Source organism: Emydura macquarii, unplaced genomic scaffold (assembly GCF_026122565.2).
Source record: "Emydura macquarii macquarii isolate MOO-44397 ecotype Brisbane River unplaced genomic scaffold, CSIRO-AGI_Emac_v2 contig_705, whole genome shotgun sequence".
Classification (NCBI taxonomy): domain Eukaryota; kingdom Metazoa; phylum Chordata; order Testudines; family Chelidae; genus Emydura; species Emydura macquarii.
Window position 1 is genome coordinate 1,884,663 of NW_027130842.1, and position 27,140 is coordinate 1,911,802.

The following is a 27,140-nucleotide window of genomic DNA, read 5'->3' on the forward strand; positions in this document are numbered from 1 at the left end:
AAAGGAAGATAAAGGACAGTATTCTGGTTTTAGTTTGGGAGGTATTATTTACTGAGTTAATTACTGCCTAGATTTAAAGTGTATGTTCATTTTCTTGAAAGGACCATTTTACTTCATTTAAATGTTCATTCCAGGAGCTGAAATATTAATAATATTTACTGCTTTTATCAGATCTTCACACTTTCAAAGCACTGAACAAATATTAATTAAACCTCATCATATACATGTGAGGGAAATAGTTATTACTAAGGTACTGTTATCACCTCTTTACTGATCAGGAAATTGAGATACAAAAAGCTTAACTGACAGAGCCAAAGTCACACAGCAAATAAGAGGCAGAGGCAAATTAGAAATTCATCTCCCAATTCCTAGACTTATGGTCAATTCTTTACCCCACACTAGGAAAAAGCATATCAATCAGTATTCTGACTGAAAAATCTTTCTGATTCAAGACATAATTTTTAGTACCTCTTTTAGCTAATTCCATATAAAAATAGAAACCATTTCTCTTTCGCTACCAAACTACATTAAATATATATTTTTTTAAATCTCTATTTCCTGTTTCTATCTCATCATATGGTATCCTTTTTTCTTGTATCTGTTGCCCTCACCCCAAGTTACAAAATAAAAATCCTTTAAACTAACATACTATGTGTTTGTACAGTACCTAGCACAATGGGGACGCATTCTTGGTTAGTCCTTAAAATATGATTAATAATAATAACCTAACAGTTTTATAGGTCATTTTAACAGGCACTCCAAACAGACATCAAATATGCTGTTTTGCTATAAATTATTATTTTGATCACAACTGTAATTTGAAACCAAGATGTAAGAATTTCACAAAACAAAATTCTGCTGTGTTTAGTCTTTTTTCTGAAGTCTGTGGATATATTTAAGCATTTTTTTAAAATGCTGTTTTTAAACCCAATTATAAGTTTTGTATTAACAGCCCTGTAACTAGCCCATTCCCAATTTGCTGACAAACTGTTTTCCCTCTTTTCCTTTTTCAACAATTATTCATTTTAAAATGCGATTACTCATTTAATATTGTATGTTGTGTTTAAAGTACTTTGACACAAAAGATGATAAAATCTAAGAAAATTTAGAACTAATTCTTTGTACTGAAACCTTAGAGTAACAACAAGTGTCCAGCTGAAGAAAAAACAGTTTGAGGTAATGGTTTAAATATTGCATTGCATAAGCAATAGCACATATAGTATCTTGACCACTACATGAGGTGCTGCGTACTAACCTTGATTAATATAACCAAGAGAAAAAAAATCATCAGCTAAAACAGCACCCATACGTTAGAGACACTAATCAAATTAGGAAAGAGGCTCACCGTTTTGAGTAGTGAAAGGATACTGAGGAATCAGTGAAGTGCCCGGAGTACTTGGCAGTCTTAACTTGGAGTGTGGCGAGAGCAGTGATGGAGCCGGAAGCATGAGATTTGAGCTGGTCTGTAATAGGAAAGGCAAATCAGAAAGTAAGTTGTAATTTCCTGGGTTACTTACTGATGCAAGAACTGGATGAGAAGTATTTGCTTACCGTAAATAATTATTAAATTTTAGTCAGAATGAGTGTCACATTGAAGGCAAAAGAGTAATTTACATAGGTTTTTTTTGGGGGGGTGGAACATTTGGGAACAGAAAGTTGAAAACTATTGGTGGTTTGAAGTGTAATTGAAAGCTTAAATGCTTGAAAAAAAATTGAGCAGTGAAAAACTGATAGAATAAAAAAAAATCCTCCACAATACAGAAAGAAAAATAACGTACATTTGTTTACATGGGTAATAACTCTTATTCATATTGGTGTATCAAACTATTTGTATGACAGACCAAATTTAGAAATGAAAAAACACTTCATTTTAGTATTTTAAATCACTTTGTGTTTAAAGAGAGTACTTATGAGGAAAGGGTTAAAACATAATCAAAGTAGAAATTATTCTTTGCAAGTTGTGCACCATATTTAGACCAAAACATCAGGTACTTCCTTTATGAAGACTACACAAAAGACACCTGTAGTACACATGCTCATTTCCACAATGATGTAGATAACATAGCTGCAATCTGACTTGCTATGGAGTTTCTTTGCATACATGCAGCCACCACAAATATAAACCCTTCTCAAAACTAGTCCTGATATGTTATCCTAGGTAACACATGTAAAATATATTAAGACGATTTAAGGCATTTACATAATCAAACAAAACATTTTCTTGTGTGTCACACCTATTGTCATTGACTGTCTTTGATCATACCATCAAACAGGTGGGAAAAAAATACTAATAAAATACCACAACAAAATTCACCGAGTTTCCTTTAAATAAAATCAGTGTAATTGGTTGAAATTGTTCCCCCCCCCAGTAACATAGATACAAGGGGGGGAAGGCGGAAGCAAGCCACAAGTATGTTATCAAGCATGTTCATTTAGGATTTAATCCAAAATCCATTCAGGTCAATGGGAATCTTTCTTGTGACTTCTGTGTGTTTTGGATCAGGCCCTTAAACTTAAGCTGTGGAGAATAATGATGACCTATTTAGCCTATTTCTATTTTATTAGTCTCTAAATTCTATTTAAAGAAATGAAGACAAGTTACAAAAGAGGGCAACCATTTGCTTGCTTTCAGAATAAGTACAGTGACAAACACTGGTTGTATAAATTATAGTCTATGTTCAATAATTTCCTAGGCCTCAATCCTGAAAAAACATGTATGCCTGAATTTAACTTTGGGCTTGTCCACACCCACACACCCACACCCACACCCACACACAGAGTTTGCAGCAAGCTAGGGTGTAAATGTACCTTGCACTAGCCTGCAATGCACTAAAGGTATGTCTACACTGCGGAGTTGAGCTGCAGAATTCAGAGGAGCATAATTACACCACGCTCATTGCATTGGGGGATTGCGTCCTCACCATCCGCCTTACATCGGCAATCAAAGCAATGCACTATGGGTAGCTATCCCACAGTGCAACTACCGGCAGGGGCATTTGGGTAGGTTTTCATCCTCCCATGATGCAACGTCTTCCCCACCCCCTCCTTGTCCCAGTCCAAACAAACAGATGATCACCTTTTCTCATCATTTTTTAAAACCCGTCACTCTCTGCTGCGCACACGCTATTGCCTGACAGGAAGGAGCCTGCTCAGCTCTGCATTATTATTGTGAGCGTCACAAACACCTCACAACTTATCCTATAGTATTTTCAGGGGCGAGACAGGAGCCCACTGGGCTGAAAATTGCGATGTTACTGCCTTGCTACAAGTCATAGAATGAAACAATTCCCGTTTGTTGCAGGCAGTCATGGACCATCTGCAGTTGGTGGAATGCCGCTTTTGGTCCCAGGAAATAAGCACTGACTGGTGGGATCGCATAGTTATGAAGGTGTGGGATGATGAGCAATGGCCGCAGAACTTTCATACGAGAAAGGCCACTTTCTTGGAACTCTGTGGAGAGCTCTCCCCAGCCCTAAAATGCATGAATATTTGCTTGAGACCTGCTCTGACAACGGAAAAGAGAGTGGCCATTTCTCTGTGGAAGTTAACAACTCCAGACTGCTACCGGTCAGTTGGGAATCAGTTCGGAGTCAGTAAATCCACCATGGGAGCAGCTGTGATACAAGACTGCAGGGCCATTAATAGACTTCTGCTAAGAAGCGTAGTGACTTTGGGAAACTTGGAGGACATAGTGGAAGGCTTTTCTACAATGGGGTTCCCTAACTGTGTGTGTGGGGGGTAGGAGATAGATGGCATGCATATCTCTATCTTAGTACTGGACCATCTTGCCAGAGAGTACATAAATCGAAAGGGATACTTCTCAGTGGTTTTGCAGGCCCTTGTGGATCACAGCGGATGCTTCACCAACATCAATGTGGGGTGTCTGGAAAGGTGCATGATGCACGCATCTTTAGAAATTCAGGTCTGTTAAAAAAGATGCAGGCGGGCATTTTCTTCCCTGACGAAAAAATAAATATTGGCCATGTTGATATACCAACAGTGATCCTGGGGGATCCTGCTTACCCCTTGCTCCCCTGGCTAATGAAGCCCTACACTGGGCACCTGGACAGCGAGGAGGAGCGTTTCAATAATAGACTTAGCAGGTGCAGAATGGTGGTGGAGTGTGCATTTGGACATTTAAAGGCACGCTGGTGCAGTTTGCTCACTAGCTTAGACCTCAGTGAAAGAAACATTCCAATAGTTATCTCTGCCTGCTGTGTGAGCCAGGATGTATGTGAGACAAAGCAGAAGTTCCCATCGGGTTGGGTTGTGAAGGCAGATAGACTGACCGCCAATTTTGAGCAGCCAGATGCCACCGTAATGTTTAGAGCTAATTGTAGAGCGCTGCGCCTTAGGAAAGCAGTGAAAAACCACTTTTGCAACAAGACACAGCAATAATGTGCATTGCTTATCCGTGCTGTGCTTTCACTTCGCATCTCCTATCCATTCCCCACTGATACAGTTTCACCCTGTCCTCTCCCCCGCCCTTTATTCCCTTCTTAGCAATAAACAAACAGTAATGAATTGTAAAAGCAGTACTTTTTTATTGGTGATCCTTCACAGAGGGGGGAAAAGGAAGATAATTTAACGTTCCGCATGCATTGTCTGGGGGGCTGAGAGGCGATACAGAACCCAGTTTGGCTGTGCACACAGGAAAGAATCACACATTCCCACTCCTTAAAAGGGCCGTCGCCTCTTTCTGCCCCCCTCAACTAGTGACAAGTGGAGCATGTACTGCACCCTGCTCAACCTCCTTCTAGCCCATTTGGGGGTGGGGAAAGAATGCATTAGCTCAGTTTTGCAGGGGCTGCATAGGGAGTCTCTCTTGCTGTTAAGCTTTCTGAAGCTCAACCAGACGTCTCAACATGTCTCACTGATCACACATTATATGCAGCATCTCATCTTGTGTTGAACGCTCATACTCCTGTGCTGCCTTCCTGTTGTCCATGTCCATGTTCAGTTTGTCTGAATGAAATTCTCCATGCTCTTAGCTCTGTGTCAGCAGTCACAGACACATTCATTATCTCATTCAGCATGTCATCCTGAGGTGTTTTTTTCCACCTTATCAGCGACTCTGTAGGAGCATGAGACAGTGTGTTGAAGGCCATGTTGTCCACTGTAAGGGAAGCAAAGCACAAGGTACCCATTGTTAACTCATCCCATGGATGAAAAACGATATTGCAATGTAAAAATAACTCCCCTGAACATTCCCACGGGAAGGCTAGAACTGCATACCATTGTCTAACTATTGCAGGGTTTGGAGTGCCGTTCCAGCCACGGTAAGTAAGGGGCTAGTGCATCCATTTTAGGGAAATCCCCAATGCCTATGCTGCACAAGTCCATGCTTCCCAGAGCAGCATGGATGTTGGGTTCCCATTGTCCTCTATAAATCAGGCTTTGAAGAGGCAGTGGAAAAAGTGTGAGTGAGTAGGGGTAACTGTCTCTGGAGGAAAAAAAATGGGCTTCCGTTTGAGGATTCCTGAGGCCCATAGTATTAAGACTTGCAGTGTGCTGAACCAAGAAACCATCCCCAGCTGCGGAATAACACACACTTCAATAAACTTTCTTGGGTGGGTAAATGTGCGCCATATTCTGTAGGTAACCATGAGTCATATCAGTCTGCCTAGGGTCACACAGGCGGCAAGGGAGGATTTGCTGCAAGCATCTGGCTACAGGCCTGGCCCTTATGCTGCTATGCTGTGTTCCGCCATGATACCTGCACAATTAGTAGCAGAGTGGCGGGGGAAAGTATCCTATCACTGTGGAAGAAATAAGGCTGCCTTCCCAAGAAACTTTCTACAAAGGATTGCAAAGTACCTGGAAATATCCATGGAGGATTCTCGGAGCATCCCTGTGTGTATAATCATCTTTTCCGGGGTGAACCCAATGCTTAAGCATACCTACCACAAGGAAGCACAGCCCCACCACCACACACACCACTTTTTTCCCCACTGGTACAATATTGTGGACTGGGGATATAACCAAAGAATGCAATTTGCAGGGCATACTCACCAGATGTACCTTTCCCAGCATCCTGGTTTATCATGGTTTCCTGCATCCGGCTGGGCTGCTCCTATGTAGCAAACAGCTCCTGGATTTCAGGGAGAAGAGATACCCCACTCGCCTGCACCCTGTTCTCCTCTTCCTCCTTCTTGTCCACAGAGTCATCCTCATCCATCCTGGCCTCGGATTCCCCCGAGGTATCTACGCTGCATGGTGGTATAGCGGTTGGGTCTCCGCCGAGAATTGCATGAAGCTCCTTGTAAAAGCGGCATGTTCTTGGTGACTAACCAGAATGACTGTTAGCTTCCCTAGATATGCCTGTCTCCACTCTTTGATCTTAATGCAGCACTGCTGCACGTCCCTGTTATGCCTCTTCTCCAACATGCCACAAGATATCTTCTCGTAGATATCCAAATTTCTTTTGCTGGCTCGGAGCTGAGCTAGAACAGACTCTTCGCCCCACAGACCGATGAGATCCCTGACCTAAGGTCGGCTCCAGGCTGAAGTGTGTTTGGGGCATGCAGTTGCCATGATCAATTGTGCTGGCAAACTCTCTCCAGGCTGACCTAACAGGAAATGGGAATTCAAAATTTCCTGGGGCTTGAAGGGAGGAACTGTTTCCTGTTTACATGGCCATGGTGCAGCAGAGGGCAAATGTCCAGAGCAGCCACAACAGAGCATTATGGGATATCTCCTGGAGGCCAGTGATGTCGATTTACATTGCGCTCTGCCTACACTGATGCTCATTTGACCAATACAATTCGACTTCAGTGCTACACCACTTGCGGAGGTGGTTTTATTAAGTCGAATTTTACCACGATTTAGGTCAGCGGGACTGACATGCCAGTGGAGACACACACATTATGTGGTCGACGGAAGCTGCATTCTGTTGACTTACATTATCAGTGTAGACCAGGCCTAAATGTCTATGTTTCACACAAAAAGTTCTGTAGCACATTTTGATCTACTCCCGTTTCAAAGTAAGGTAGAGATCAAAGCATACTACACATACTTAAGTTCTTTGTTGAACTGAGGCCACGATGCTAAATTGCAAGCAATTGACAGGTTGTCATTCCATACCTTCACTGAAGTTATTCTGTGTACATTTTCAGTGATATGTTAGCCACAAAGCAGTGATACAACTATTAAATTATCACTGAAATACTAGGCTTTCAGCATGTTGTGTGGTTTTCATATTATAGCAAGAAGGTTGCAATACGGCTTTAATCCTATTGTAAGCTCTTTGGGGCAAGGACTATCTATTATTATATGTCTGTACAGCACCAATGACAATGAGGCCCTGATTTGACAACTACATACTACTGTAAAATAAATATTTTTCAAAACCAGCTAATCTGTTTTGCTCAGCTTTGGGTTAAGTGTGATACAAAATGCATAAAATCAGACTCTAAATGCAGTTTTAGAGAAGAAGTGAAATATGTAACATGTAAATTATTTTAGTACAGTATTTAACTCACTTCTCTCTTTAAATTCAGTTTTCCTTCTGTATGCCCAACAACCTCTGTACATACCACACTGTATTGCTTTGAAGTCCAGTCCAACAGACTGGACATACATTAGAGAAATAAATTCTCCCTTTATGTTTTTCTCTTAAGAAAAATGGCCCTTATTTAAAATACAAACAAAAACGCAAAACAATTCATGCCCTCATTGCCCCACTCCAAAAACCCTAATTCAAGGCACTTACTTTTTGTAAAAGACTGACATACTTTGTTAATTTAAAAGTTTTCATTTGAAAATAAATCTTATGGCAATGGTTCTTATTCTGTAACTGACTCCATGTGGGAAGACCTCCTATGCAGAGCCCCTAGAAGTAAACAGAGCTTTGTGAAGGCATCAGAGCCCCCCCCATGAACTCAGTTGCATAATCAGGGCCCGCGTTTTCTTCCAGGGCATTCATTTTCTGCTATTATTTAAAATCCCATTTTATAAACATATTAAACAGTGAAGAACAGCACTACAAAGGGCTAGAGAAGTCATATTTAGATAGACACAAGATAATGACTTTTTTATTAGCACTGTTTCAAATCTGAAGTATGGATGTGTTAAGAAATTATATTTTAAAAAGTACTTTGATGCTTATGTATTTTCTCTACTTTTTCCAATAGACAAACATGTAATAATACCTGTGGAACAAATAGACTGAAGCAATCACTATTTTTGAAATGTATGCTGTGGGAAGGGATTGCTAAATACCTTTACAACCACAAGTAAGGTTGGCTAAGATAGCCAACACCAATCTACTCATTTTTCACAACATATTTTGCTTGCTTCATGCAAAAACCACAGTTTATCAAAGACACAGTTTACTACCACCCCTAAGTTGAGTAAAGCTAAAAGTTATAAAACCCAAAGTTTTTTCAGAGATAAAAAGAAACCCACAATAATTTTTGCCAAGTTTAAACAACGCTGCTTTGCATTCTCTTTTTTGTGTTATGGCAGCTCTATGCAAATTATGCAAATATACATTTCCAATAGTACTAGTTCTCATGTTAAAGTAGTGAATTGTATGTGACAGAAGAAAGAATACTGCAAGATTTGACAAGCTAAAAAAACAATTTCTCTTTTACCCTGACAACTCAGTTTTATGACCTTTGCAACTGATATTATTAAAATTTTCTTATGTACTTGCAAGTCAAATTAAGTTGGCTAGGTCTGTATTACTTCTTATCTATTTAGGTTTTCTTTTTGAGGTTTTGTGCCTTTAGGGCATACTGTTTTTAAAGAAGACTAAGTAGTTTTTAAATCATGATTTTGTGGATTTAAGAAGTTGACAATGCAATCAGGTACATTTTATTTTTACCATTTCTTTTGTTCAGTATTAGAATTGATCTGTATGCAATAACATTTTAATATAAAATAAAAATATACTGTCACAATTTTTTATGTAAAATCTGAGTCAAGTTTACACATTTTTTTATTATTATTATTTGTATTACAGTACCACACAGTGTCCTCAACTAAGATGAGGGCTCCGTTGTGTTAGGCATCGAAGAAGAGCCTACCACACTAGGAGCCAGTCCTTGCCTCAAAGAGCTTCCAATCTAAATAGGCAAGATAGACACAAGGTGGGTGAAATAAAGCATCCTCCTTCAGGATTGGAGATACAGAAAGATCACATGACTTTCCTAAAGTTTATGATAGAACCAGGAATTTAATAAATATCTCCCGAGTTCCAGTTCAATGCCTCAACAGCATGGCCATTCTTCCTCTCTGTGTTCTCTTAAAACACAAACATTTCTATAATCATCTGGACTACTAGGCTTCTTCCTTGTAGCCGTAAGTACTTGTGATTCCCTTTATAAGCCACACAGAGAAACAGTGATCTTTCTTGGATTAGATTTAAGACAAATGTTTCTACATAATAAAATATGGAGGTACCGCCATTTTAATGGGATTGGTCAATAACATCACCAATAGCAATGGGAAGTATATTTGTCTTGCTTAATAAAAGGCATGAGGATTATGTAACCTTCATCTCTCAAGAGTTTGGTTATTTTTCTTGCTAGTGTAGGATATGGGGAGGGAAGTTCATGATGTTTTCTTCACCAATTAAGGGATAAAGCTTCCATTGGTTCTAGTCTGGTTTCTTGCAAAGAGATATGGTAAACTGAGCATTAAAAGTTGTGTCTCACACAAACACCTCAATCCAGAGGGCTTTTTTTTTTTTTTTTTTTTTTTTTTTTTAAACTGACTCAGTGAACCTTTCCTGTGATTGCATTTTCCCTCCTGACTGATGGGATATGGTGCTCTCTACTATCTCAGGGGCTTCCAGACAAATAATGCAAAACCCTATTCCTGTTCCTCCCTACCTGTTGACAGAAAACACTGTGGCATGATTTTCTGGTTTAATTTTAATACATTTTCAGGAAACCAAGCAAAATCTTGACATACATATGCAAAGCTCTCTTGCTCTAACATTTATTTGGCACCTGAATTTTCCCCCCAAACATAAAAACCTCTTTGAGAGTTCCCAAAGCCAGACTGTGCAGCATAATAGTGGTGATGTTTAAAAAAAAAAAAAAAAGACATTTTTTGTGAAATTGAATTAGAAACCAGTTTAAGCTAAACCAATGTGAGTATACACACAAGAGTTTGCACTGGTTTAATTAAATTGATTTACAAAAATCACATTTTCAGTTACACCAGTACAACTTTCTTATGTAGATAAGGTCTCAGTTCCCTCGCCTGATGATTCATTACAAGGCAGTTTGGAATTGGGAGAAAGTTAAAATAAACTGACCAGATTCACTCAGAATGAACTACACATTCCATTTTTGGATGCAAAACATGTTAGATTCTTTCTAGTGGGTTTTTCCGTTTTTTCTTTAATGAGAGATTTCAGATTTAATCATCATTTCAGGCTGATTCTTATTGTTTCAAATGATTGTATAAAGAATAAAAGGAAACTGTGAAACAGTGTTACCAAAATCTGTAAACATTTTCAATCTCATCTGCTCTTCCTTTACTTTCAATCGACACCTTTAGCATTTGGACCATGACTGAACTCACACAGGGACTCTGCAGCAGAAATGGATGGAATCGAGTGACATGAAATGCCCACAATTTCCCTCTGCACCAGGAGGCTAACAGTGGCTAGTGCAGCCCCACTAAAAACAAACAACAACAAAGAGGTAGCATTGGCTGGGATGTTGCTACATGTAGTGATTCAATCTACTACCAGGCATCCCCTGTAGGGAGAGTTCCCATGGGCTCCTATTGTAGATTCAGGCTGCCCTCTCTCCCAACAGAAACATCGCTGCCTGCTCTTCCAATGATGACTCTCCCCACACCCAGGGGTCAGGCAGATGTAATTTGCTCTTCTTTGCACCTGCAAGAATGATTCTGGCACCTGTGCTCTAAATATGACAAATATTGCATTATTCAGATGACATAGTTCACTTTGTTCAGGAGAGAGAAAACAAAAAGAGCGAAGAACTTTTCTTTGTTAATACTGAACAAACATGGACAGGGAAAAACAAGTAAGAAGACAAAGAGATAAGGAATAAAGAAATAAAATTACACCACCAATCTGTAAACTGCATTTATTCATGAGGTTGTCTTCAAAAGACAGAAATATTCCTTGGGTCTCTTTTAGTAAAAGATAGAACTTGTGTGGTGTGGCAGCCGTCAGCTCCCCTCTAGTGGGTCCCACGCTTGTACTGTCTCTAGTGGGACAGGGCGTGTCCAGTCACCCCGTCTTCCCTAAGGAGGGGGGTAGGGACCCGGGCCCACCCGCTCCTCCGGGTCCCAGCCCAGGGGCCCTATGAGAGGCAGCTATGTGCTGCTGGCACCATGTTCCCAGCTGCACTGTCTTCCCCGGGCTAATTTTCCCCCTCCTTCTGGCTCCTTGAGCCGGACACCTTTGTTTGTCCACAGGACTCTGCACTTTGTTCTGCTCCTCCACTTTTAAGGCAGCACTCCACTTCAATCCACTCCACAGCACGGCACTCCTACTCCTCCTGCTTGTGCCCTGACTGTTTGGGGCGGAGGGCTTTTATGAAGCTCCTGGCTGGTCCTTCATTGGCCCCAGCTGCCCCTAATTGCCCCCTAATGGCACTTAGTTAATCAGCAGGGAACAGAGCCCTGAGCATTCTTGGGCTCACATACCTCCCTTCCAGCACTCTCCTACTGTCCTCTGTCCTCGCTATCTCACAGTGGGGTACAGGACTATGCTAGAGTATGGCACTACTGCAGTACATTCCTCACACTGACATAACCATGATTTAAACACAAAGCACAGAGGGAAAGAAATAATAAGGCAGCAAAAAGAAACAAATAATAAATCAAACAAGGTTATGGGTTTATAGAAAATGGGACAAAATCTAGTTACAGTATTTCATTCTAACTAATAATAAATTGGGACTGTGCTCATATAGTGCTGTCACTAAGGCCAAATATAAATAGGAAATCATATCCTTTACACAGTTCAATCTCCAGTTGTGCTACAGTTAAACACCAAGAAGTTCCCTTTCTTCTTCACAGCCCTGCTCCTACAAGTGAATCCACATGGGTCATCTGAGCCCTATGGGGTGCCAGGGACTGATCATGCAGATTCAATTCCAGATTCAGGAGCCATATGTGTAACTCCTGTTGATGATAATGGGAGTTAGGTGCATCCTGCAAGGGGGAATGTTACTCCTTGGAAACTATTTTGACATTACAAAAACATTACGGTAATAGGGGAGGAAGAGCTGCTTAAGGACTAGATCACCAAAATGGGAGTCAGGAATTCTGGATTCTGTTATCAGCTCTGGTACTGACTCACTGGTTGATTCTGGCCAAGTCATATCTCTATGCCTCAGTTTCTCCAGTTGCAAAACAACGGCAATGTTTTACTACCTCTCAAGTTCGCTTTCATAATGTTATTTTAAAGTTTAATTGATATTAGAGAGCCACAGATAAAAACTTTTAAAGTTCAGGTTATTATTCTTACAGGGAAAGAAAAACAATTGAGGCCTCAAGGGCCTGATTTTCAGGAAGATGAGACCCAAAGTTCCCTCATTTTCTGCATCCATGTGGACACTGTTCATCAAATTGCTTTTGTGAGGGAGGGGAGATTTTCATAAGATGAAAAACTAAAGGAAAAGCAGTTATTTGGTCAGCTCTTTGCTTATATGGGTAACCAAATACAAGAGCAATTTATAATCCTGCCCCTGCTGTGGGCAGTAAAGTGTTTTGGAGTTAAAGCTGGACATACTTAATCAACTGACAAGGAAAGTAACTACATAATCATTTCCAAAGGCCTTACTTTTATTACACACTATTTCTTTAGGAAATATACAGAAAAATTCTGGTAAAGCATTTTTATACTGTTAAATATTTTACTGATCAAAAGATTTTAATAATTCTTCAGGCATTTTATATTAGTGATCATGTTTTGTGCAATGGTGATGGCTCAACACTATTTACTGACAAATAGAGGCAATAAGGTTTACATGAAAATCTGTATCCAGTATGTACTGCTTTACATTTTAGGACTTCAAAGCCCAATGCCCTTACAGTGTGGCTAATACAGCATATCCTTACAATATTATTCTTTGAGGAGCTTGGTCAAAAGTTATCATACAAATAGAATTTCCTAGCAAAGTAATGCAATTTGTATTCTAAAAGGAAAATTGTCTGCAACAAATCGAATAAAATTTTCAAAACCCTAAGGAGCCTAAGTCTCCAGAGTTACCACGTTATGCAGGCTATCTCGAACAAATGCCTGCACGTGCCTCCTTCTATGACTTTATACCATGCCTTTCCTATGATATCCGACAATTAATAAAACCCTCAAAACAACACCCATGCCATGTAGTTGGACACATGGAAACTAAGGCAGATGGACACGACAAGAAGCTCCAATACAGTTTATTAAAATCACTTAACATTTCAAAAATGTTTTAATAAATACAGTGTGGTGTAATGTAAAGGCTTTAGTGGCACTTGTTTAGAATTACCTGCACCACCCACTAGTGAATAATGTGGCCATCCCCAATGCAGATCAATATAACTTTCATATGTTGCCACATATTCCATAGATTCTGAGGCCAGAAGGGGCCACTGTGATCTAGTCTGACCTCCTGCATTGTGCAGGTCCTAAAACTTCCTTGAAAAAAATCCTATTAAATCCTACATTAGCACAGTATATAGTAATAAACTGTTTAATTTCTTCTAATAGATTATTTCATTTCTGTTTACTTTAATAGTTCAATTCATGTTTGAAATGCATTGCCTTCTCTGCACAGCATTGCATTCTTTGGTTTAATGGCAACTATTTGGGAAGGAAAAGTTAGTGTGTCACATCTCCTTACCTGAAAAATATTTTCAGCTTGTTTAAGGCTCCAAAAATTGTATCACATATCACAGATTACATGGGCAAGATCCTCAGTTGGCGAAAAGAAAGGCATATATACTCAATTTTCATGCACACAACCCTTATCAATGTTACTCTGCAAAATGCTTCTGCACCCTATTGACAGCGGGGAATACGCAGACTAGAAATAGAGTTTGTAAATGCCAAAAAACCAAACAAACAAACAAACCAAGCAACCCACAACCAACTACATAATGCCTACATAGTGTGACAGTCTGTATCCTTATGTTCATCCTTTTTACAGGACTCTGATAAATTTTGTACAATGTATGCCTTGTGAGGTATCATTTGAAAACTCAATCTGCTGAACATTATTGTCCCAGTAAAATATGTTTGGCAACATTGTATATAAAGTTATAAAATTCTACTGTATAAGACATGTCCCAAGTCCAGGGAAACAGCTTCAAACCAGTTTCCCAGAGACAAATGGCTAGCCAGCACCTCAGCTAGGTGTCAGCATAATCAAATGGACTATTACCTGGTAAAGTGGCCATTCTTTCGCAGGAAAAAGGGTCTGAGCGAGAAATTTACATGTTGGCAAAGAAACAGCTGGAAGTTCCTATCCCACAGACTTTCTGTCTCCTGAACCTCAGCTGGAGATGATTTTCAAAGAGGAAAATAACTATAAGAAGAGAGAACAGAGGACACAAATAATCTCTCTTCCTTTTCTCTCCGCCCACCACATCAATAATGCTTGAAGGAAAGGAGCACTAGACTGGGGGGGAGGTCCTGGCTGAAAGACATCCAGTTGGTAAGGCTGCAAAAGGTCAAGTGGTGAGAGACCCCCTTTTGCTTTAAGTTCACTTAACAAGGTACGTTAAATATTAGTTTCATTTTACCTTTTATTTCTTTGTAAACAATTCTGATTTTTATGCCTCATTATTTGTAATCACTTAAAATGTATTTTTCTGTAGTTAATAAATTTGTTTTATTGTTTTATCTCAACCAGTGTGTGTTTGGATTGAAATGTTTAGAAAACTCCATTTGCAACAACAAGGTTTGTGCATATAATTTTTTATTAATGAAATGACGGACTTTCTATGAGCTTCTGTTGTCCAGAAGAGCACAGGGCAGTACAAGACGTACATTTCTGGGGACAATCTGGGCCTAGGAATTTGCTGGTGTTGTTCTGTAATATAGTTCAGGAGTGGCTGACTAGAGCACTCATATATAATACAGCTGGGAGTAATTTACATGCTAGAGGCAGTGAGAGAGCAGACCAGGAGTGGTTGCTCTCACAGCAAAGCAGTATAAAAGGCACCCCAAATTGGAGAATTGAGGGGACAAAATAGTTCAACACTCCTGATTGTATCCTGGGGAATGTCATGCACAGAAATGCTTTCTCTCCCCAACCTATTATCAAATACAAAAAATCTAATTATAAATAAACTCTGTAAGTCTCTCCTAAGCCTTTTCTCTGTCTTATTGTTTTAATACCTCAAGCTTTCCCCTCTACCTATATTTGTTTTTGTAATTTAGGCATTTGATTGTTTGCAGGTTATATTCAGTGTGTTTGTAGAGTATTATCTTGTAATTAGATTGGCTGCCAAGAGAACTTATTAAGGCAGAGTTGTCCCATTATAGTGTTTGTGTGTCTAGGTAAAATACATTTAATAAATGTCTGCATTAATCCTTTTAGATGGTGAGGGTGTGGGAATCTACTGAAATACCATTTTACATCCTGTTCTCTACACAGGGAACATTAAAAAGTATTTAAAAATAGATAGGAGAAACAATTTTTTAAATTAAAATAAAAGCACATTTTTACAGTAGGATTTCTCATCCATATCTATTTACATCCTTATGTAGCAAAACAGGAATTCAGAAATGACATATATGATGTTAGAACATAGTTCTCGTAATGCATTATAAACATAGGTTTAATTCATGATCTAGTATATTGTTCAATTACCTTTAATAAATAGTATGATACTTGTTTTACTATTGTACCCTTTTCGTGGATTGAAATGTTTTATGTTTGGGGTGAAAACAGTTTAACTATGAGTTTATTATTTCTAATTACAAATAGTTTTAGATTTATGGTCCTACTTCAAAAATGGGAAGCCAAGTATAATTAAAATGGCTCCCCAGAATTTGTGCATGCAAAGTTATTTTGGAGGAAAGCTAAAGCTTCCTTAGGAAGAGAAAAGGGGCACCTTCAGCACAGATTACAGAATATCAGTATCCCCTTTAAGTGATGGTAGATGAATATTTTTAATATAGAACTGATTGAGCGCAGGGACTCCATTTCTTCTGCCTATATCAGTACTAAAATATCCACAAGACTAATACGGCTTTTACAAAGTTCTGATCATTTGCTGTATACTCATCTTGAAGTTTTCTATTTCCACATGGAAACCTGTAATAGCTGTTATGGGAACCCCTATCTTTCTGATCTGAATTCAAAGCCAAAGTTGTTATGCAAGGTATTCCAGGATGTACTAAATGAGAGAAGTTCTTCGGGGGAGGGGGAGGAAGAGCCTCAACTGGTATAAACTGGCAATGGAGCTATGACAATTTACACAAGCTGAGGAGCTGCCTTTTGGTCTTTACTGCATACAAAAAGGACAAGTTGCCAGCATCTCCTACTTTACCACTTAGATCGGTAGTTTTCAACCTGTTTTCCACAGACCGCTGGGAGTCCTCAGAATATGTCTAAGAGGTCCATGAAAGGTTGGCATTACCATAGAACAGGGGTTTTCAGCTATGGTCTGCGGATCCCTGGGGGTCCACAGTCAATATCAAGTTTTCCAAAAGGGTCTGCACCTCCATTTGAAATTTTTTTAGGGGTCCACAAATGAAAAAAGGTTGAAAACCACTGGCTTAGACAGTATCAGTATCATGTTTCAGCAGTGCTTCAAATTTTTGTTTCAAAGGCTGCATACTCTTTCAGATGAATAGTGGCACAGGTTCTGTAGCTTTTTGGTTTTTACCAGTAGGGAGATATTTTACAACTCAAATATATTCTGCAAGGGGACAATTTGAAGGATTTTCCAAAATCAGTTTTGTAGACATATAAACTAAGGTTATGTCTACACTGACGGCGGATCAACTGAGTGGTCAGTGGAGACCCGATCAGGAAGTTGACCCAGTAAAACCACCTCCTCAAGTGGCGTAGCACTGTGTCGATGGGAATGCAGTTCCCGTCGGTGCAGTGCAGTGAAGACACCGCACAGAATGCAAGTACAGCAGTCGACGAGAGTTACGCAAGCTATTCTGTGTAGTTTGCGTAACTCCCATCGACTGCCGCCGAATTTCCAGGTAAGTGTAGACCAGGCCTAATGCTAAGAAACAGGACATTGGAAGTGATTAGAAGTCACCTGAAATAAAGAGCTCCTGGTTTCTCTCATACTAAAGATTCTCTGAGATAAGTATATGCTGGAACAGTGGTTCTCAACCAGGGGTACGTATACCCCTGGGGGTACACAGAGGTCTTCCAGGGGGTACATCAACTCATCTAGATATTTGCCGAGTTTTACAACAGAGTACATAAAAAGCACTAGCAAAGTCAGTACAAACTAACATTTCATACAGACAATGTCTTTATACTGCTCTATAAACTGTATGCTGAAATGTAAGTACAATATTTTATTCCAGTTGATTTATTTTATAATTATATGCTAAAAATGCGCAATTTTTCAGTAGTGTGCTGTGACACTTTTGTATTTTTATGTCTGGTTTTGTAAGCAAGAAATTTTTAAGTGGGGTGTGCAAGACAAATCAGACTCCTGAAAGGGGTACAGTAGTCTGGAAAGGTTCAGAACCACTGTGCTGGAAGACCACAAAAACCATAACAATTTTTATAGCTTGTACAAAGGGGAGATCTCTTAATTTTAAATCCTAACCCTCTGCTTTGCTGCACTTAAAAGACTTAGAACCTGTACCAGCTGTAGGTTTTCAGTAAATGAAAATTTTTAATGATCACTTCAATAATTTTTTTTCAATAAAAATGTCCAAAAAATATTGAGAATAGTGCATGAAAAAATGTTAAAAAAAAAAAAAATTGCTCAGGAGTATTTTGACGTCAGAGGTAAGTAACTCAGCTGACATATAGCTGACTCCAAGACCAAGGAAGAAAAATTGACTTGTTACAAATGCTGTAAAATACTAGGTTTTCCATACTTCTAAAATGAAATCATGGAAGTTAGTAGTTTAATTTTGGATATTTAAAAAATGTCATTTCACAGCCCTAATGTAACAGTACGAAATCTCTTCCCCACAACCACATAATAAGAAACTGGATGTTGACCATTTTTTTCCTGACATAAACTTGTCTTGCGCTGAAGTGTCTCATCAAGCTGAAGTTGTCCCATCATAACAGAACAACACCATCTTCCAATCATGACAAAGCTAAATTGGTATTTTTGTCTACTAGTTAACAGTGGAAATTTTACTACATAAATAGAGAATTTCAATAGATAAGTCACTAAAAACCTATACGTTAGATGAACACTCAGGCATTAAATGTTTTGCCACTGCAGTTTACTCTGACTTGAGATAATATAAATTATGAACATTAATCCCCAGAGGCACAGATAAGTAGTAAGTGCTTCCAAGATTTACTATAGTGTATATCAATCCAATTTCTCTGAGGCAGAGGCCAGCCATCCACACTTGATTCACAAAGAAAATTCAGGTGTGTCTTCTAAGATTAAGAGAATATATAGTAACTAATTTTACTAAATATAACCTGACTTGATCGCCTAGTGCTAGTGCTGTGCACTGCTAAAGTTGAGACCAAGAAACAGTCCTTCACTCTAGTCTCCTGTTCTCTGAGCTAACAAGGATGGAATGCTTCCGAGGCTGTATACTTTGCCTTGGGGAAAAGAAGAAAAAGAAACTTTTTGTTTTATCCACTAATGCCCCCTTCCTGACAGGAGAGGAGCAAGGTTGACTGGGTACAAAGAACAGGAAAGAAGGTGTGGCCACAACATGACTGAAAATGATTCCTCAGAGCTCATGCAGAAGATGAACCAGGAATGGAGAAGACACAAAGGAATAAAAAGGATATATGCTTATATATAAATCAGATCAACACTGAGCCTATATGGTTAATTTTTTCAAGATAGATGCCTAGCTTGCACATGCAAAATGCAGGTGTGTACAAATTATGTATGAAAAGCTCACTTATGTATGAAAAAATGGGCAGTTATATAAGGTGAGTTTTGTGCATGCATCTGCAGAAGTTGTAGACACAATTCAGATATATGGTAGAAAATTTAGCCTTTGATACATACATAAACTAGATTATCAGGATACACATGGACCTAATGTCATCACACAAATGTAATAATAGGAAACAACCAACCATAATTATTTTAGCTTCCTGTCACTCAAGTAAACATGATCTTATGTGCAAATATACAACTGAACAAGTGCTCTTCAATATAATGATTAGTAAAAGAAAAAGCAGGTGAGATAAAAGTAAATTTTCTACAACAAATAATTATTTTAAAGTTTAAATACTAGTGATGTCAAACTGACAAATGCATGTTAATTAAAAAAATGAAACCTCCATAAAAACTATTTAATAATTGCATGAATATTTCTGAATTAGTATTAGTCATGTGAATTTACAGTCTTGAAAGATATGGTGTAACTATGTAACTTGTAAGAGACATAGTATAAACATATGTCATTTTTAAGTAATGCCAAAAATTGTAATTATGTGTGTTCATTCAAGACTTGCAAAGTTCTTTTCTTGGTACTGATACAAGCATGTCATTCGCTTTTGGCAGAGATGTAGGATGGTTGTATAATTTGGTTTTTTGCCTCCAATTACATCAGAATATTTACATATCAGTAGAACTTTGTTTTTCAAATTTAATTACTGATCTCTGATTAACCATAGTTGAGTAGAACTATGTCATGCATATGTATCTAGGCACAGATTAAAATCTGAAGGCACTGTTACCCCACAGGAGATTAAGGATGTGTGTCTTGAAAAGTATCAAGCACATGTCAATTTCCTCTAATTAGTATTAGTATTCCTTGTGTAACTATTGTGCACCTGTTTTAGAGACTGGTCTATTTTCTGCCTACACTGTAAGTGGAAATATTATTAATAAATGTTTAGATTAATCTAGTGCAATGATGTAGCAAAACTTTTTGTGAAACTTCCCCGACAGAATGAGGAGGACAGAAAAGGAGTCCCTCTGTGTATTGTGACTGTAGGCAACACAGAGTTATCAGCTGTGATCCACTGCTGTAAAATGCTCACAGTTACAGTGAAATTAACCAAACTTTTAATCCATTTGTCAAAGTGCTAATGGTTACAATTTCCAGAATGATTAAATTATAATAAATATCAGACAAATTAATTTATACTCAAAAGAATTTAAGATGTTAAACATGAGACGTTAAACATAAAACGAATGCAGATTAGCTGGTTGTTGCACACTCTTATTTATTTTGTGAACCAGAGTTAAAAATGCATACTGAGTTTAGGAAAGGATTTTCTGGAGGTGCTATGCATCCTAGTCGTGACTAGCTGAGTTGTAAATGCCACCAAATTTTATCTTCTAAAATGCAAAAATATGATGAAGATGGATCTCTTAAACACACTCAGGATATGTAGGTATATAATTCACATTAATCTTAATGGGTGTTGCCAAAAGAACCCCTGTTCACGAATGGGTGGTAAAAAGAGATACCAAAAAATAACTTATGTTTACATGTTTTAGTTTTCCTCTGAACAGGCACAATAAGTGCATTGACAATAATGGGAGTTGTGTTCATACATCAAAAGGAGAATAGATCAACAAGCAATGAACAGATGTTTTGTAATATGTGCTTGTGCTATATAGACTATAGGCACTGTATGAGAGGACTTTATAGTTTGATTGGAAATATAAAGAAATTTGACATACCATAACAGAGTCAAGTTTCTGCTTCACTTTCTGCATTCTCATAGATACTCTTGCAGCGCTGACAAATTGATCTGCTGAAGACATTGTTGAATCTTTCTGTGCAGAAATATGAGAAGAATTGCTAAGAATTTGTGGTCCTCTGGGTGTTGTTGATGCGAGTGACCCACTGAGATCTTTTACTATTTCAGCCTCCTGCTGTGCAACTGCAGAAATAATCAACATTAACATTTTATGTCAAGTTTTAGTAGTTCCATGAAACAAATCACACTGAGTTCATAGTTCGTATTAAATTCCAACACTTTGCTGAACAAGATAAATGATATGCAAAAACCCTACATTAAAAGAAAATTTAGGTTGCATAGTTGAGTTAAGAAAGGCCAGTTTTACAGTTGCCTAGGCAACCTTAATTCTGTCCCTCTGGTGCATGCAATGAGGCAGAGATCTTGTGGCAAAAAAAAAAAATAGTATGTGATTATGTCATTAAAGACTGTATCATAATGCATACACACCAGAGTGCGAAACAAAAGTTGCATGGCTTGACTTTGAAACCTAAATGTCTTATTGTCTTAGGGTTGTTTGTATGTAATTTAGGGTTTTTGTTGTTACTGTATTGTTAAAGGAACACAGCAAAACCAAATCTCATTATGTCTGACTATGTAACAAATTCTTTAGCATGTATTGCTTATCATGGCTGAAACCTGAACTTTCACTACTGCACAGACTTATCACTTGAGCTACAGGTCTAATTACAGTAGCTGTTAACAGGAGTAGGTTGTTCTCCCCAGGGAGGGAGAAGTACTGCTGATGTGATGGCACCATGACCTGGATCCAAGGGAAGCTTGGCACAACTTGGCTCCTTTTAACCCTTCCCGCACCCGATGTGGTGGGGGCTGCTGTTCAACATGGTACCCCCAGAAAGGCAGACAGGTCACTAGGGCAAGGTGCTGGGTCCCTGGGACAACCAGACGGGGATCCCAGTCACAGTTTCTCACCACCCCATTTCTACAGTTGCTCTGGCAGCTCCCTGATGACCCCAATAACTGTCTGCTGCTGCTTTGCTAGGGGATGGACCTAGTTCTTCAGAAAATTAAGGTTCAGTTATTTTGGTATGCTGTGGAAGTTCTTCTGAGGAACATAAGCAAGAAAAGGGAAGTGACAATTTTAAACAGTTTGTAACTCAGCTAAACCCAAATGGGATTTCATGGACAAAGAAAAGGAATTTCTCTAGCCTGAGGGCTTTCTCCCTGCCAAATTTCAAAGTCCTTCTGCAAACAATGCAGATGTTAGGAGCTTCTCAAAAAAGAGCCACAAGAATCTTTAACAATGGAAAGTGTTAAGCAACCTAAATATAGAGATAACTATCAGCTCCCCCTACAAATACAGGGCTTCAGTGCATACAACATATGAAGAGGCAAAGAGTAAATTATAGAAAACCTCAAAAAATAATGTAAAAGTTATGTGCAGTATTCTGAACAAGTCAGTAGTATGGATGTGGTGAATCTACAATTTAAGTTCAGGTAGTGTAGGAATATAAGCAATAATGCAGTATTAATATTCAGTTACCAAAACACAAAAAATTCAGATGGCGATTGTTGTGTGTGCTTGCTCTGGTTCCACTGACTTTCCATCAGAATTAATGATAAAGGTGCTACTGGGAAAGCCATATGTAAAGTTTTGAGGAAACTCCGTCATGCCACGCTCAATAGTGCAAAAGACTCTGGCCCTATGTGCCAGGCTCCATCCTGTCACTCTCTCCCAGTGCTAGAGAACCCTGACACTCTTCTCTTATCACTCACTCATTCACACTTGCACACACATGTACTCGCACTCTCTCTGCTGGTCCATCTCCCTCCTGTCACACCATCCCTGTTCAAATATCTCAAAAAAAAAAAAAAAAAAAAAAAGCAGCTTCTCTCATGTCTTGATTCCAGAATGCCCTCTTTCTTCCTCTCCCAGTACACAAGCTTGACTTCTTCCCACTGGTGGTATTCACTATCCTTTATTACTGAGCTGATTCATCACAACCCTTAGTCAACAGTAGTTTTTTCATAATAAAAATAGTAAACTATGACCTTAATAAGGCTGCCCTATACAAGTAAAAAAAGTAGCTGACTGGGCATTAAATTCAAGTGATTCATACATTTTCTAACTTTCAATTCTTATAATTTTTTTTCACACAAATGAGATACATTACAACTGATTAATGTAGCTGCAAGTAGCAAGAGAGAAGAATACTATTCTCCAAATGGGAAGAGGGGGATAAAATTTAAAGGTCCATTTTCCAAACAATTAAGGAAAAAGTATAACTGAAAAAACACAAAGTACATTTGGAAATACAAACTAAAGGATAAATTATGAAGACTAAATTAAACTGTAGGCTTCTAGTTTAATTGAGGTTAATAACTGGCTGGGTCCAGTCCAGCAGGTGCTCACAGATGTCACCAAGTGGGCAACTTGGACTGAAGATCCTGAGCTTTTAATACAGTTCTTTCTTTCTGCCACTAGATGATGCTATTTCTCGTTCTCTTGCTGCCTCACTGCTTCTACCGGGGTTGCCCTCAGGTTTTTCCAGCCTAGCAGTACTGAGCTTATTTAGAGAATAAGCTTTGGGAAATATTTCAAAAGTTGACAACTGAACACATTTAGGCACAGGAGATATCCTGCAGGAGCAGGCCAAGTCATGCAGAGTAAGATATTGAGCAAAACAGCTTCAGGGCTGGGAACCTCAGGTTTTGGGAAAAGGCTTTTGGCAATATTCTTTGCAGGGCCATTAGGGTCCAATTAAGCAACCACATGGGCTAGCTGCCAGGTGTTAGACTGATAAAAGTTGAGCCCAGTTGCCTTTTAGCCACACACTTAACTTCTACAGTTTCTAGACTGTGGCATCAGGAAGACAAAGGGTTTGAGTATTCCTTATATCAATTTTGCCCTTTGTAAACATTTAAAAGATACTTTTAAACCAGCTGATCTAAGTCAAACTATGGGAATCTTAAAAAAAGGTATCAGTGACTAAAATTAATATTAATGTATGATTAACTCCTTCACACCGAAGCAATGAAAGACAAGCTAATATTTGTAACCAGAAAGGAACAAAAAAAGTTAGTAGCAGACTGTGTCAGAATGTATCAGTGTCCAAACCCTACACAATACTGTAATAATCTTTGTGTGAGGTATTCCTTTTGAGGTATTATTTCAAAACTCATAATTTGCTGGTCACAAATTACTGTGACCAAATAATCTGTACAGCAAATTACATTACCCTACTGTCCTGATAAAATGTCTGTGGCAACACTGTATGTGAAGTTATAAGATTCTACTGTATGATGTTCTTAACACATGTTCCAAACTCAGGTTGGCAAATAAGCCTGTCTCAAACAAAGAAACGTGCGCTCTGCTTATTTTGCAGTTAAGCAGTAAATAGTCATCGCGTGGGAAGAGAAACAAAAGAAGCTCCAAAAGGTGAGGAAAAAGCAGCAGGAAATATCCTTCCCTATAGACTCTCTGTCTCCTGAATCTAAGATGCAAATGATTTTCAAGAAAGGGGCTGACACCATAAAAAGGAAGGACAAACACTCCCAAGACACTCCTCCACTCTCTCTCTGTTTTTCAATTCACTGCACCAGAAAGGACAATGGAAGCAGCCACTGAACTGGAAAACAGGGTCCCAACCTAAGAAGTTTGGTCAGTAAGACTGCTGAGAGCAGGTGGTCACGAAACTTTGCTTTTAATTTAACATAGTTTGTTAAATTAGGCACCAGTTGTGTTTCATTTTTATTTTTTTGGTAACCATTTTTGACTTTTATGCCTCATTACTTGTACTCACTTAAAATCTCTCTCTTTGTAGTTAATAAACTTGTTTTATTGTTTATCTAAATCCAATGTGTTTAAATTGAAGTGTCTGGGAAATTCCATTTGGGGTAACATGGTGTATGCATATTATTTCTATTAAAGCCATAACAGACCTCATATAAACTTATATAGTCCAGGAGAGGGCTGGGAAGTACAGGACTTGCATTTCCGGGGGGAAATCTAAGATTCAGTGTCACCCTGCAGTATACCCAAGGCTGGTAAGGGCCAATGTGTGGCTGGCTAGCTGAAGCACACATACACAGACAGACCTGGGAGTCACTTGCATGCTGGAGGCTTTTTGTGATTAGTCCAGACTGTAGGCTACAGCAGCAAAGCATTGTAAAAGGCACCCCAGGTTTAAGGGCAGGGGTGATGCAGCTATTCATTAGGCTGGATTGTATCCTGGTATGTCACACAGCCTATTCCCAAAAGACCACAACATAGGAAATGGCTTACTGATGAGAAAAGATCAGTAACTTTGTTAAAATAAGATGTGATACTTATAACTATCAATGTAGTCTTAGTGTGATCTTTGTTTTACATGTACATAATCCCTTTGACTGCTCAAGACTCAACCATGTTTTCTAGTTAATAGAAAATGAATTTCCATGAGGCATACAGTTAAACAGCTATGAAAACTTGTCTAATTCAAGAATGTAATTTTGTTTAGTGACTTCAAATAGCTAATTTTCTTCACTTTTATTGACATAATTTATGCACACATTAAATAAATATCTACGTAACCATAATGCAAATTAGTTCTCAGCTTTAATTTGAAATGATAGGATATGTATTATATGCAAGAAATAATCGTTTTTGTTTCTTTGTATAAACAAAGCAGACTGCTTTTCAGAACTGTGTTAGGACCCAATTTAGGAAAGCATCCATGTTGAAGAATATACTAAAGCACATGCTTAAATGCTCTCCTAAACAGGGATAGATTTAAGAACATACTTCAGTTGTTTTCCTGAATCAGGCCTATCATCAGTTATTAATCAGAGAGACACAATTATCTGTGATTCTCTAGTCAAAGAGCTAAACAGTATAGATTTGTTAGTGGACTACAAAGTTAGTATTTAAAACTAACTGTTAATTCTTTCCATTTAATTTTTTCAGTTAAATCACATCAGTACAGTAGACGGAGGATTTGAACCTTAATCTAAAATGGTAAGAGTGGGTTTTTTAAATTATTCACTGTATATTATCAAGATCATGACTAAATGGAAAATTTGATATTTTGCGTTAACTATTCATCTTTATCAGCACAAAATGCAGTTATTACTTTACAGCAGATGTAAACTGAAAAAACCCAAAGTAAATAAAATATTACAAGTTTTCATAATATACTATATATTCACCTTTGTCATGTCTGCCGTCAAGATGAAACATGACAATTGAAACAACATCCTCAACTAAAATAGTGGCGCTATTGAATAGTAATCAACAAAATTTAAAATCAAGAAATCTACCAGTTTAAAAGATGAATTAAGTTCATAATTAACTCTACACCAGTGATAGCCAGGGATCCTAGATTTCTGTGGTAAAAACCCCAAAATTCTTCTATAAAAAAACCCCCATAAAATCTGCTTTTTTCCGTGATTAAAATGAAACGCTGAACGTTCATATCCTTAGCCAGAATAGGGAGTCCCACCGCTGGGGGTGTCAGCCCGAGCCCCACTGCCTGGGTTGTCAGCCCCAGTTAAGTTAATATGGTGAGCTGGATAATAGAGGCTCGGATAAACAGGGTTCTACTGTATATATTTTTGGTTTTCCACAAAATGTAAAAATTAAAAGATTCTCTGTAAAAATAGAAAGTGTGTGTTTTTCTGTGGCACACAGATTTCTAGGATCCCTGGTGATAGCACACTTGCCATGGAATCCCACTGCGAACTTGAATTTGTCTACAGAGGACCGACCAGGTGAGTCTATATTTTCCTCAAAAATTAAACCATTTTTATTCAGCTTTTCAAAATTATTTTATATCCTATCAAGCACAAAACATTAAGATTTTCATCAAATTATGTGTGTTTTGAGAAAACACAAATTTGCCTGACTCCATAATCCATCCCAAGACTGAAACGGGGTGCTAGTGATTGACATGACATCACTAGTACAACTTAAATTGCTGAGGGTATGCCCTGGAGTGGGATGTGATGACAGGTCTGGAATTCAGACGAGCAAAATCAGGACAAAAAGGTAAATCTGAAGCAAATTCTATACTGATCTTAAGGTGGTTTGGAGATTTCAGCACAGTTCTTGCATGGAAGGTTTCAGGTTTTTGTTTTGGTTTTATTTTAAAAAAAGAACCTTTGCAAATCACTTCAAAAGCTAAACAAACAGCTACCAAGATTCTTATGTATCAAGAAATGCTCTACAGTACCTTTGTAATCATAAATGTACACAAGTATTGGCTGGTTTTGACCAAAGGCACAAAATGATACCATGTGTTCATGTGGATGAAAGGCAACATCTCGAACTGGAAATGTGAAGGGGAGGTCAGAATACATAGCTACTTGGTCACCTACAAAAGGAAAAAC

General features: G+C 38.4%; 1 protein-coding gene across 1 annotated transcript in view; it reads right to left on the reverse strand.

The window, feature by feature from the left end:
• Positions 1-27,140, reverse strand: part of AHI1 (Abelson helper integration site 1) — a 163,959-nt gene that overhangs the window by 78,478 nt on the left and 58,341 nt on the right. The window contains 3 exon segments of the mRNA XM_067542267.1: positions 1,346-1,463; positions 20,755-20,957; positions 26,984-27,124. Coding sequence (XP_067398368.1) covers positions 1,346-1,463; positions 20,755-20,957; positions 26,984-27,124 — 462 coding nt within the window.